General features: G+C 50.0%; 1 protein-coding gene across 4 annotated transcripts in view; it reads left to right on the top strand.

The window, feature by feature from the left end:
* The window catches only part of LOC142566835 (putative phospholipase B-like 2), a 190982-nt gene that overhangs the window by 57854 nt on the left and 120022 nt on the right, over window positions 1-13106 (top strand). For all 4 annotated transcript variants that reach the window (XM_075677732.1, XM_075677731.1, XM_075677729.1 and 1 more), the window contains one exon: window positions 10919-11010. In XM_075677732.1, coding sequence (XP_075533847.1) covers window positions 10919-11010 — 92 coding nt within the window. The remainder of the gene's footprint in view (window positions 1-10918; window positions 11011-13106) is intronic.

The following is a 13106-nucleotide window of genomic DNA, read 5'->3' as shown; positions in this document are numbered from 1 at the left end:
CAAGGGCGCTATATTGTAAAACTATTCCAAACATTTCTATTCCAATTCTGCAATCAGCCCTTCGCGATTGGTCAAAAACTTTTTTGGACCACCCCCACTTCAGTTGTCTGTCACGCGACGTCACGACAACCGCCTTCATGATCAAGCTACGTCGCGGAACGCAAAGCGGACTGCCTATTCCAAACGGGATGCGTTGATTACAGCTGGAAGTCAATATAGATTGCGGTGGTGTCCTTGTGCCGGCTGTGTGCGATTTCCCATCTGGTACGTAATGCTCACAGTTAAAGCGTTGTTGTACTAGCGGAGATACCACTTTAAAAGAAATGCTCTGGTGATACCTTGTGACACTTTGTTCAATCCAAATGAGTACAAATTACGGTACAATGGGTTGCGATAATCACTCATATTCTTTCCTCAATACTTCCGCAGCAGTAAATAGTTCTTTGAAATATTTTGCTACATTTTGTTAATTTGCAGGGTCGTGTGAAAGAAATGTTTCGACAAATAGGGCTTCTTAAGAGCGTTTGCGGATACCGCTATCAGCGCTCTTTTTTTTTTCTTAGGTGTAGTTCCTGCATCACAATAATGCAGTGATGGTGATGCTTTACGGCCTGGTAAACGTTCATGTGACAGTGAAGCTACCGGTTAATGAGATGACCGGCAATTACCTCCTGTTACGTTTCGCCTACGACGCGCGGTTTAGCCGGCGCGACTACAACAAAGCGGCAGACATTTTGGCCCGTTCGGCGTCGCCGCTACGCCTCCCCGCCAAGCGCGTCCAGGCATGTTCCGATGCCACGTGTCTTCATGTGCGTGTGTGAGTGTATGTGCATATTTGTGCCCGACCGGCGGCGACACGACAGTGTGAGCCACCTGCTCCTCCCCATTGTGCCCGACCGGCGGCGACACGACAGTAGGAGTCACCTTCTCCTCCCCATTGTGCCCGACCGGCGGCGACACGACAGTAGGAGTCACCTGCTCCTCCCCATTGTGCCCGACCGGCGGCGACACGACAGTGTGAGCCACCTTCTCCTCCCCATTGTGCCCGACCGGCGGCGACACGACAGTATGCGTCACCTTATCCCATTGTACAGTCACGTGCTCGTCTATAGAGGGGTTCCTTCTTGCCCTCAACTGCGAGAGTATAAAAACATCTGCCCCCGGACGCCAAAAAGAGGGCTCCGATTTCTTCTGTTGAGTAAAGTGCTCTCCCGTCTCTCTACTTCGGTCAACCTGACCGCCAACTCTTTGCGATGTTAAAATAAACAAGTTGTTTTGTTGTTACCAGTCGACTCATGCTTTGCCGGGACCTTCGGATGCTTCCAGTTGTACCCCAGGCCGCCAGGCCAACGCTACCCTTGGGGCTTGCGACCCAGGTGCAACAACGGGCGTCAGCGCCGAGTTCCCAACAACTCGCGCCAGCGGTGCGACCACAACAACTGTCTGCCAGCGGTGAGATCGCGACAACGGAGGCCAGCAGCGAAGATATGCAGTTGACTGTATGCTGAGCAGCTCAACGACGATCCGGGAGCAGTGCAACGAGCCCTGTGTGATGACTGGTTGCCTGCAGCGGAACGACTGCGCTGAATTCTTGCTGCGAGGTTTGGTGAGTGTGGGACTTTCTTCTTCTGAGCTTTGCCAGGCTTTTGTTAGTGTCAGAAACGGAGCTGGTAATTGTGGTTGTCGTTGCTGCCGGGTTAGTTTGCGGCAAGACAATATTAGGCAGTAGAGAAAGCAGCATTCAGAGCAGCCATGGATTTGAAGTCGTTGCGCAAACCGAAATTGTTGGAGCTTGCAAGAGAGTTGGGTCTGGATGTCTCGGACAAACTCAGAAAACCAGAACTGCTAAAGGCTATTCTTGAGTTAGAGGCTGAGGATGACGAGCTGTCGGAATGCCTTGAGACTATTGAGGAGAGGTCAAAAAGACATGAACACGAACTTAAAGAGCAAAAAGAGAGACAGGAGCGCGAACTTAAAGAACAGAAAGAGAAAGAAGAGCGTGAACGTAAAGAAGAGAAAGAAAAAGAAGAGCGTCAACACGCTTTGGAAATGAAGCGTCTCGAGATAGAGATGGAACGCGCTCGTAATGGAAGTCAGGCACACGGTGCAGGAGAACGCGTATTGTTCAAAATGACTGACCTGATGCGGCCGTTTAAGCTTGGAGAGGACATTGGTTTGTTCCTGGTTAACTTTGAGCGAACGTGCGAGAAGCAGGGGTTCTCTCGGGAAACGTGGCCACAGCGCTTGCTCACTTTGTTACCCGGCGAGGCGGCCGACGTAGTCGCTCGCTTGGATAGAGAGGAGGCAGAGGATTTCGACAAAGTGAAATCGAGTCTGCTAAAAAAGTACAGGCTGTCAGCGGAGGCGTTCCGTCGGAAGTTTCGGGAAAATGAGAAAGGCAGAAGTGAGTCATACACAGAGTTTGCGTACAGGCTTATGTCAAACATGCAGGAGTGGCTCAAAGAAGAGAAAGCGTTTGGTGACCACGAGAAAGTTCTGCAGTGTTTCGGGCTAGAACAGTTTTATAGTCGGTTACCGGAGAACGTGCGGTACTGGGTCTTGGATAGGCCAGACGTTTGTACGGTGGCTAAAGCCGCTGAGCTAGCCGAGGAGTTTGTGACGCGTCGGGCTCGCGGAGCTAAGGACGGTCAAAAGGGTGAATTTGGCTCGAAGTTTGAGAGGCCGAAGTTCACACCCAAGAGAGCAAAGGGGAACACACGTAGTGCGGATGCGAGTGAAAGCAGTGCGACCGAACCTAAGGAGACGGCGGCAGCCGAAGCCGAACGCAGAAAGCGGTTCGAGATGAGGCAAGCGCGCGTTTGTTATACGTGCCAGAAGCCGGGTCACTTTTCGGCGCAGTGTCCGGAAACAACACCAAAAGTTGTGTTTTTTTCATTGTGCAGCACTGACGAGAACATGAAGCTTCTCGAGCCTTACATGCGAGACCTCCTCGTGAACGGGAAAGAGTGCCGAGTGCTTCGCGATAACGCAGCTACGATGGATGTAGTTCACCCCTCTTACGTAGAACCCCATATGTTCACGGGCGAGTGCGCATGGATCAAGCAAGCCGTGGAAGCTCATAGCGTGTGTCTGCCGGTAGCAAAAGTGCTTATTGAAGGACCTTTCGGAGCGCTTGAGACGGAGGCGGCAGTGTCATCTATGCTGCCCCCCCAGTACCCGTACCTATTTTCGAACAGGTCCGATCACCTCCTGCGCGAGAAGGGGCTTTTGTTTGGTGAGGCTAGCGTTCAGGCCTTAACCAGATCGAAGGTTCGGGAGCTCGCTGCAAAGGCGGTAGTTGCGGGGCCGACGTTGGCGAACAATGAAAAAGGGTCAGAGGTGCAGCAAGCTGATATTCAGAGCACGCCCGAACTGAATAAAATTGAGCCTGTAGCGTTGAAGGCGCCAGATACTGGAGAGGAAATGCCCGATAAGGGAAAGTTAGAAGAGCTATCTGCAGATTTGCTCATCGCGCCTACGTCAGACGGACTTGATACGTTGCTAAAAGTCAGCCGGTCGGCTTTGATAGCCGAGCAAAAGAAGGATGGCAGCCTAGAAAACATACGCTGCAATGTCAAGGAAGGTATCGCCAGGAAAAATGCGCGTTTTGTGGAAAGAGGTGGAGTCCTGTACCGGAAGTATCTAGACCGCAGAGGAGTGGAGTTCGATCAGCTGATCGTTCCTCAATGCTATCGTCAGGATCTGTTGCGCTTGACGCATGGGGGTTCGTGGTCCGGACACCTTGGAGTTAAGAAAACTAAGGACCGTCTCTTGCAAGAGTACTATTGGCCAGGGTGTTTTCGGGACGCAGACCATTTCGTGAGGACATGTGACACCTGTCAGCGGGTGGGCAAACCAGGGGACAAATCGAGGGCGCCGTTGAAGTTGGTACCTATCATTACGGAGCCTTTTAGACGGCTCGTTATTGATACAGTGGGACCTCTGCCGGTAACAGCCACGGGGTACAGACACATTTTGACTGTGATCTGCCCAGCGACAAAGTTCCCTGAAGCAGTGCCGCTTAAAGAACTCAGCTCAGTTGAGATAGTCAATGCGCTACTGTCCATATTTGCGCGAGTTGGTTTTCCTGCGGAAATCCAATCAGATCAGGGCACAGTGTTTACTAGCGCTTTGACGACAACTTTTCTCGAAAGGTGTGGGGTAAAGCGGCTACACAGCTCAGTGTACCACCCACAGTCGAATTCCGTTGAGAAGCTCCACTCCGTCATGAAGCGCGTGTTGAGAGCATTGTGTTTTGAACATCGAACTGACTGGGAGCTGTGTCTGCCTGGGGTGATGTTTGCATTAAGGACCGCGCCGCATGCAGCTACGGGGTTTTCGCCAGCTGAACTGGTGTACGGTCGCTCGCTGCGATCTCCGCTTCGCATGCTTCGAGAATCATGGGAAGGCAGGGGCGACGACCCAATCGTGGTGGAGTACGTGCTTAAGCTCCTCGAACGCTTAAGAAGGGCACAGGAGTTGTCAGGTGAAGCAATGGCAAAGGCCCAGCAGAGGGCCAAGGTTTATTATGATCGGACAGCCAGGGCCCGTCGTTTTGAGGTGGGCGATGAGGTCATGATATTGCGCACATCGCTAAACAACAAACTAGACGTGCAATGGGAGGGCCCAGCACGAATTGTTCAGAAACTGTCGGACGTTAACTACGTGGTAAGTCTTCCAGGAAAGCGGAAAGCACAGCAAGTTTACCACTGTAATCTGCTCAAACCTTATAGACAAAGGGAAGCAGTGGTGTGCATGATGGTAAACGTTCCTGAAGAGCTTCCGGTCGAGCTTCCGGGACTAGGCTCAGTGACGAACAGGGAAGACACCGGTCAAGTCATTAGTGACTTAGTCAGTGGAGCATCGCTGTCGCCTGAACAGAAAACCGAACTACACCAGCTCTTACAAGAGTTTCAAGGTCTGTTCTCTGAGAGGCCTGGTAGGACTTCTGTCCTTACTCATGACATAGAACTTACCTCCCCAGAGCCAGTACGATCCAAGGCGTACCGGGTGTCACCCCGCCAGAACGATATTATGGAGGCTGAGGTAAAGAAAATGCTACAGCTCGGTGTTATTGAGGCAGGTGAGAGTGATTATACCTCCCCTTTGATTTTAGTTGAGGTACCGGGCAAGGAACCTCGTCCTTGCGTCGACTACCGCAGGCTTAATTCCATCACTAAGGATCAAATTTATCCGATCCCTAACATCGAGGAGCGCCTTGAGAAAGTTAGTAGCGCTCAGTTTATTTCCACCCTAGATCTTGTCAGGGGTTATTGGCAGGTTCCACTTACAGAAGAGGCTAGTAGGTATGCGGCGTTCATTTCACCAATGGGAACATTCCGTCCTAAAGTGTTGAGTTTTGGTTTGAAGAACGCGCCATACTGTTTTTCAAGCCTCATGGATAAAGTGTTGCGGGGACAGCAAGAATTCGCTTTACCGTATCTAGACGTCGTAGCGATATTCTCCGCATCCTGGTCTGAGCATATGGCACACTTGCGGGCAGTGCTAACCCGCCTGCGCGAAGCGGGCTTGACAGTCAAGGCTCCTAAGTGCCAGTTAGCACAGGCCGAGGTTGTCTACCTCGGTCACGTGATTGGTCAGGGTCGTCGCCGCCCCTCTGAAATAAAGGTGGCCGCTGTGCGAGACTTCCCGCAACCGCGCACGAAGACCGATATTCGGTCGTTCTTAGGTGTCGCCGGCTACTATCAGAGGTACATCCCCAGGTACTCTGATATCGCGGCTCCCCTGACGGATGCTCTAAGAAAAACAGAGCCTCAAACAGTCGTCTGGGACGAGACAAAGGAAAGAGCTTTTAGCGCCCTAAAGAGTGCCCTAACAAGCCAGCCTGTGCTACGATCGCCAGACTATACAAAAGGGTTCGTTGTTCAGTGCGATGCTAGTGAGCGAGGCATGGGCGTTGTACTGTGCCAACGGGAAAATGTTGAAGTAGAACACCCCGTCCTGTATGCTAGTCGTAAGCTGACCAGTCGTGAGCAGGCGTATAGCGCCACCGAGAAAGAGTGTGCATGTCTCGTGTGGGCCGTTCAGAAATTGTCATGCTATCTAGCCGGCTCGAGTTTTATCATTGAGACGGATCACTGCCCTCTCCAATGGCTGCAGACCATCTCTCCCAAAAATGGCCGCCTCCTGCGCTGGAGCCTCGCTTTGCAACAATATTCCTTTGAGGTGCGTTACAAAAAGGGGAGTCTCAACGGTAACGCCGATGGCTTAAGTCGAAGCCCCTAACGTAGGAATCAGCCTCAAAATTGTTTGTTACTGATGTTTTTCTTCCTGAGGCAGGATTTTTAACATATTGCTTTTGTTTAGTGTTTCAAAGTGATGACATGCTTTCTAGTGCAATTTTCCAATTTGTGGACGCGTTCTAAGTGCTGCTAGACTACTGTAAGGAACTAGGCAGTGGTATAGAAGGGGAAAGAGCCTGGCAGGGCTTAGTGAGGGTTGTGCCGTGCTTGCTGACTGAGCGGTTGAGTTTCAGCGTAGTTCTAACGCTTGCCGGGAACGAGAACAAAAATGTGAACTCTCCCGAAGTCACTTTGCAGTGACCTGTGCGGACCTGAACGAGAGAACGAGGCCTTCTCTGTGCGCTGCGCTCAAGAAACGTCGAGGGACGCCCGACTTCGGTTATGAGCATCATCGAGCGACATCCCTCCGGACAGCGGATGCAGTCCCCTGTCCATCGGGATCTCCTTCCCCCGGCGGGGCGGTCTGTTACGTTTCGCCTACGACGCGCGGTTTAGCCGGCGCGACTGCAACAAAGCGGCAGACATTTTGGCCCGTTCGGCGTCGCCGCTACGCCTCCCCGCCAAGCGCGTCCAGGCATGTTCCGATGCCACGTGTCTTCATGTGCGTGTGTGAGTGTATGTGCATATTTGTGCCCGACCGGCGGCGACACGACAGTGTGAGCCACCTGCTCCTCCCCATTGTGCCCGACCGGCGGCGACACGACAGTAGGAGTCACCTTCTCCTCCCCATTGTGCCCGACCGGCGGCGACACGACAGTAGGAGTCACCTGCTCCTCCCCATTGTGCCCGACCGGCGGCGACACGACAGTGTGAGCCACCTTCTCCTCCCCATTGTGCCCGACCGGCGGCGACACGACAGTATGCGTCACCTTATCCCATTGTACAGTCACGTGCTCGTCTATAGAGGGGTTCCTTCTTGCCCTCAACTGCGAGAGTATAAAAACAGCTGCCCCCGGACGCCAAAAAGAGGGCTCCGATTTCTTCTCTTGAGTAAAGTGCTCTCCCGTCTCTCTACTTCGGTCAACCTGACCGCCAACTCTTTGCGATGTTAAAATAAACAAGTTGTTTTGTTGTTACCAGTCGACTCATGCTTTGCCGGGACCTTCGGATGCTTCCAGTTGTACCCCAGGCCGCCAGGCCAACGCTACCCTTGGGGCTTGCGACCCAGGTGCAACAACGGGCGTCAGCGCCGAGTTCCCAACAACTCGCGCCAGCGGTGCGACCACAACACTCCCCACTCTAGAATTGCACGCGCATGCGTGCAAAGACGAAGCTAGAATGTGGTAGCATAGTGTGGTGCTTTAACGAACTACGGTAAGAGGAAATAAGAAAAAGAAGAACCACGAGCGAAATTTTTATCTTATCTCTCTAGTCGCGTTCGGGTTCTCATCGTAGAAATGTTTCGTCTTAATTTACCGAAGCTCGCGGACTGCCAGTGAAATGCCGATGCGGTGTTTTGACTTTAGCTCTTGAAGAACTTTTAAACATTACTGGCCAACTGTCCATTGTTCGACAAACCTATAAAGGCCCGTTTATAGTCCGACGTTATCGGCGCGCGGGCGAGCGTCGTTCGCGGTCAGTCACGCTACGTCGGTTGCGCTGCGCCAGCCGAGATGCCATCCCCTCTATACTTCAACGCGCGTGCCGTCGGCTGTTATCTTTGGAGCATGCGCAGAACGTTCGTCAAGTCGCACGGCGTCCGCAAAAGCCATCTGCGGAGTTGTGTTGGCGCCTTTTTCTTCGCGCGCAATGCATTGTGGGTCGACGCGGTCGGCGGCGCCGGCGCGTGAATGGAGCATGAGCAAAATTTGCGCCGAGCCCGTCGGGGCGCGCTGGCAGCCGCCGGTTACGTCGGCGCTGCAGTGCGTCGGACTTTAGGCCTTTAGGTGCCGTGCACGCCGACGGACGCGCCACTGGTGGCGGCCTTGCGCAAAACACGCGGGAGAGGAGCCTGGCGCGCGCCGTAGTTTGTTGTGTCGTTGATCGTGCTTCTCTGTCTTATTCAATAATAATAATATTTGGGGTTTTACGTGCCAAAACCACTTTCTGATTATGAGGCACGCCGTAGTGGAGGACTCCGGAAAGTTTGACCACCTGGGGTTCTTTAACGTGCACCTAAATCTAAGCACACGGCCGTTTTCGCATTTCGCCCCCATCGAAATGCGGCCGCCGTGTCTGTCTTATTCACGTTTTCAGAGCAAGATAGGCAACACCATTCGCACGTGTGGGATGGCCAAAGCTTCAGGGAATGTCGAAGAAGAATTGTTGCAGGGTGGGGGGCTCAAATACCGGTGAAAAAGTGCCGGGGATACGATTCTAATCATTCCCGGCAAAGCCTCATCAGCGGGAGCAACGATAGCAAAAATTGATCGTCGCTTCGAAGGGAAATTTCTTGTTCTCATCCTTTCCTTTGTCTCTTCAGTGTTTTTTTACCCTCGATCATAGTTAGACGCGTGAGCAACGAAGTTCGTCTGCAGTGCAGCATGAGGTTTAAAGGCATTTCGCGAAAGTTCGGAATGCTGTTTGCCGCTTATATTGTTTTCCGCTTCTTTACCGAGTTGCGCTAGGTAGGCAGCACGACTGCACGAGCGCATTGCGTTGTATGTTAAAGCTACTGAAGTTTGCAAGAACTGAAATGGTTGGCTTCACGTGGCGCGGTAAATCCTCGCACCAGCTGTCGCGCACTTCATGTTTTTACGTTTATTTTCGCGTGGCTTTGCACATGTTTAACTGTTGCTAGTTGCTCCATGCATAACTCTTGTCGATTCTCTTTAGTTGCGAAGTTGTCACCCTGCCTCGCTTATAAAGGGTATAAATCACGCGGTGTCTTATCGGAATGATACCAAGGAAGTGCTTCTTTAACAGCTTTATTCTTTTCGCCCGAGGGCATCTTAGATATTGTTTGCGTTTTTGGAAATGAGTTTAGAAAATAGGTAGTTCAGGGCGAGAATTGCTAATAGCTGCTGCATATGGTATTTTTGTTCTATTTCTCGCTGAAAAGTGCGCGTCCCGTTTTTGAAGTCATCACACCTCGATGCTGCCTGAGCAAACTTAACACGCGTAGTGATTTGTTTGTTTCACAACGTAGTCCCTTCTTGCATGCGAGTTTTGCACCCAACTGAATTCTTTCTTGTACTTAAGCTGCAGACTAAACCGGGCCTTGCCACCAGCGCTCATCTACTTTGACTGGCGCTGCTCTGCCTTTAAATATATCATGTGGCACCTCTCTCTAGTAATATAAAAAAGTACTGAAAAGTCAGTCTTTAACTTTGTACGTTTCCAAGCAGCTCCCCTGGGGAATCTAAAATTGCACAAACTGCAGCGGGAACGGTAGTTCATCGGCGTATGCAGCAGAATTGCATCGGCGGTACAGCACTAACACGCACTTTTATTAACCCGTGTGTTTGGTGACTTCGTTGGCTAGTGTACGCGTTTCCATCAATAAATTGGCAATTACTCTTCTTGAGGCGACTTCGACTGCACTTATTCGGCGATGTCACATGTATTCATCGGCAGAAAAATCACAACGGCATATGCAGAGATCACACCGTGCGGATTTGTTTGATATAAGTCTGCACTAACGACGGGTGCTTAATATTCAGGTACAGAAGCAGCATTGCGGCAATGGTAGAATAAAAAAAAACCATCGAGAGATCGCATCACTCAACGAAATTGATCGGCTAGTGAACATGTAAGTGGGGCTCATGGCGTTTGTCTGCGGGACACACCTTGCACGTATCTGGACCATGTTGTCCCAAACACCGGTAACATCGTGTTCATAACCGCTCGCACAGAGGTCAGCATCTTCCCTACAGCTGTCACAGCAGGAGCAGCAGGCTGGCACCCGAACAAAGGAGAAATCGCAGCCGCGAACTTCAGCCATCCTTGCTGCAAAGGGTTGTCGTCTGCTACTGCTCCCGCGTGTACTGTTGGAAGCGTCCGCTAGGTGGCTTTCAGTGGCGCCTCTATAGGCGGTGCACGAGGCGTATAGAAGGAGTTTTCGCCAACGTAAGGTAGCGTGCGCGAGCGCGCGCGCGCGCGCGCGTTGCGCCGGACTATATTTACACCTTAACAGCTTCAGAGAGACACGCTTGCGCTAGCAGTGTTTTGCAACGGTTCGAACTGATAGAGAAGATATTTCTTTCCAAGAAGCAAAATAGCGAATGAATTAGCCAGGATTGCTTCTTCAAGGCGATCGTGTTGAAGTGTTTGAAAGAAAAATAAGAAAGCATTATTGACCATTTCTTTACATATTGTTTCAACCTGTGTTTTTCCTCTTCTAGTTGAAATGTTATTTGTTAATTTCTACATATGTATTTACCGTCTCTCTGCATTTTTAACCTACTAACATCCATGATGTTAAGCAAAAGAACAACAGTAACAATACATAAATAAGCTAAATGGAGGAGAAAATATGAAAATAAATTGGGAAAAGTTATTGTACTTCCTGTTTGCGAATACTCTGATGGTCAATTTGCAATCTGTCTCCCGATTCCAACTGGCCAGCGACATTTCATGAGTGCCATTGCTTATAAGCCAATATATCGGCTTGTACACGGTGCGGTGTCAAGCTTGGCCCCAAAGCCTTAACATTAGTAACTTTCTCGTTCTTGCTAAAGCTCCGAAATACAGTCACATACATTTGTTATACACAGGTGAAATGATTTCGGGCAACGTTCATGCGACATCATCTACTCCCGGAAAGCTCGCCTCAGGGGATGACTTCTACCTCCTCTCCAATGGACTTGTTAGTATCGTGCAAGATCTTCTTACAGTTTAATTGTTATCATACGTATCTGGCATAAATACGTGAGTATTCTGTGTTCCTGCAACTGGCTAATGTGGGTGAGGGAATTCGGCATGTAATGAAATGTTATAATGAACGACCCGCGTCGCGCTGGAACCTGAGCCACTTAAACACGTCTGCAAATGACACTGACGGCTTTTTCAGCGAAATTGTACTAACATTACCAGAAAATTGAATGCTAGTGTCGCGCTTCTTTTGTGGCAAGCCTTCGCAGGATATAAAGCTCACATACCGATAAGCGAAAGTAAATATTCCTGGGCATAATTGGCAGCCCTCTTCAGTAAATATGAGTATATCATACGAATGTTAACTATGCATGGGTGAAAAAGAGACTGGGTAATTTAAGGCAGTTCATTGCGACCATACCACGTTCAGCCCTTCTAAGGGCGGCCATTATCTTCACGCCTGTCAGAAATGACATACTCTCACTTTGCTGTTATCTCACGGAGGCTTGGAACTAGAAGCATTTGACCGTGGAACAGATTTGTGTGTTAGTTATCGGGAATATTGCACAGCGGAGGCAGAGACGGCGTCATATGTGAACACGTGGTTATTCATTTTCATACGGTCACCATTCAATTTACAGGGCAGATTATTAGCTTTCGCGTGAGCTTCCTGGCGACACGTGTCCCAAAACATTACTCTACGCGAACTGCGAACTGAGTGCCTTTAAACTTTAAATCATTTTCTATTACACGCTGCTTATCCTTGAAGAAGGCAAATTTCCCTATTACTGGTCTGCATTTATCGGGAATCAAACGGCCGAGATGATGAGCACATTCAATTTAGTTTGGTTCGACAGCGGTGCTGAGGTCTCTGGAACACGTTAATAATCTTGGTTTGAGCGGATGACTGGGTCTCATGCTTCTATGACGGTTTGTAAGGTCTTTGTAAATAAATAAATAAAATTCGTCCGGAATGCCAAAAAATACAAGACTAGACCGGGGAAGTGAATACGACAACGAGAGTGAATAGCTTTGAGCTGGCTAGAAAGGCTGAGGTGATACTCAGACGTTCCCGACGCGGACGCTGGTGCGGCAGTTTCAAAGGAAACAAGGTCCACTTCGACACCGCGAATTCTTGTGGACAGTAGCTTCAATTCAACATCGACAGAAACCCGCCAGTTTTTAAAGCTTTCATTTCATCGCATATTTCATGTTGACTGTTTTCAATAGGTTAACAGTTTCTAGGACAGTCTTAAGTGTTTCCGGTGCGGGATTTGCTTCGAAATCAACGGAGAGGAGTAATATTAGTCTGTCAATACATCTGACGTGGTTGCACATATAAGGCTTAAACATATACGTCCATTCGTCGGGGCGCGACACCGCAAAAAGACAGCATGATTACTGGTCTTTAGACAAGTACTATCATTGAGATGACCAACGTGAAACAACAAATGAGGTGAGTGCTTTATGTTTGATGCGGTGTCAAGCCCGAGTGCCATGCTCCGTGGAACGCCTGTATAGGGGGTACATCCCTTCTTGACAACGAAGTGACCGGAGCCTACGCGTTTAGCCAGCCGAAGCCACGTAGCAGGTCAAGTAGCGGTGGCGGCAGCCAATATTCGGATCCGTGTGTTGGCCGCGGCTTCTCCAGCCAACGGCGTGGGTGCCGATTGTACTGATCCGTGGGTTAACAGGTTGGCTTTCGCGTAGTTCAGAGTACTTGAGGCAGTCGGGGAAGAAATCAAAAGGGCGACCTGCCACAACAAATGGGGTGAGTGCTCCATGTTTGATGCGGTGTCGAGTTCCAAGAAGTTATGACAAGTAGGGGAACTTTTACGTTTGTTTAACAATAACAAATTACCACTTCCAGTTAGTTCAGAAGAACAGGCACCTTTCAATTGTAATAGTGACGTTACAATCAGCGAGTACGGCCACACAATATTAGAAAGCTCTTGCGAACTAAATTGCTGGCGAACTCAGGCAGTGATTTAACATTAAGAAATGGCTTTGCTGCGACATTGATTCCTTGCCAGAAATTACTTTTGAAATGGGAATGCGCCATTGCCATCACTTATTTATTATTGAATAATC

This window comes from Dermacentor variabilis, unplaced genomic scaffold, assembly GCF_050947875.1.
Source record: "Dermacentor variabilis isolate Ectoservices unplaced genomic scaffold, ASM5094787v1 scaffold_13, whole genome shotgun sequence".
NCBI classification, from domain to species: Eukaryota; Metazoa; Arthropoda; class Arachnida; order Ixodida; family Ixodidae; genus Dermacentor; species Dermacentor variabilis.
Note: the sequence above shows the minus strand (reverse complement) of the source record. Positions and strands in the feature narration are given on the sequence as shown.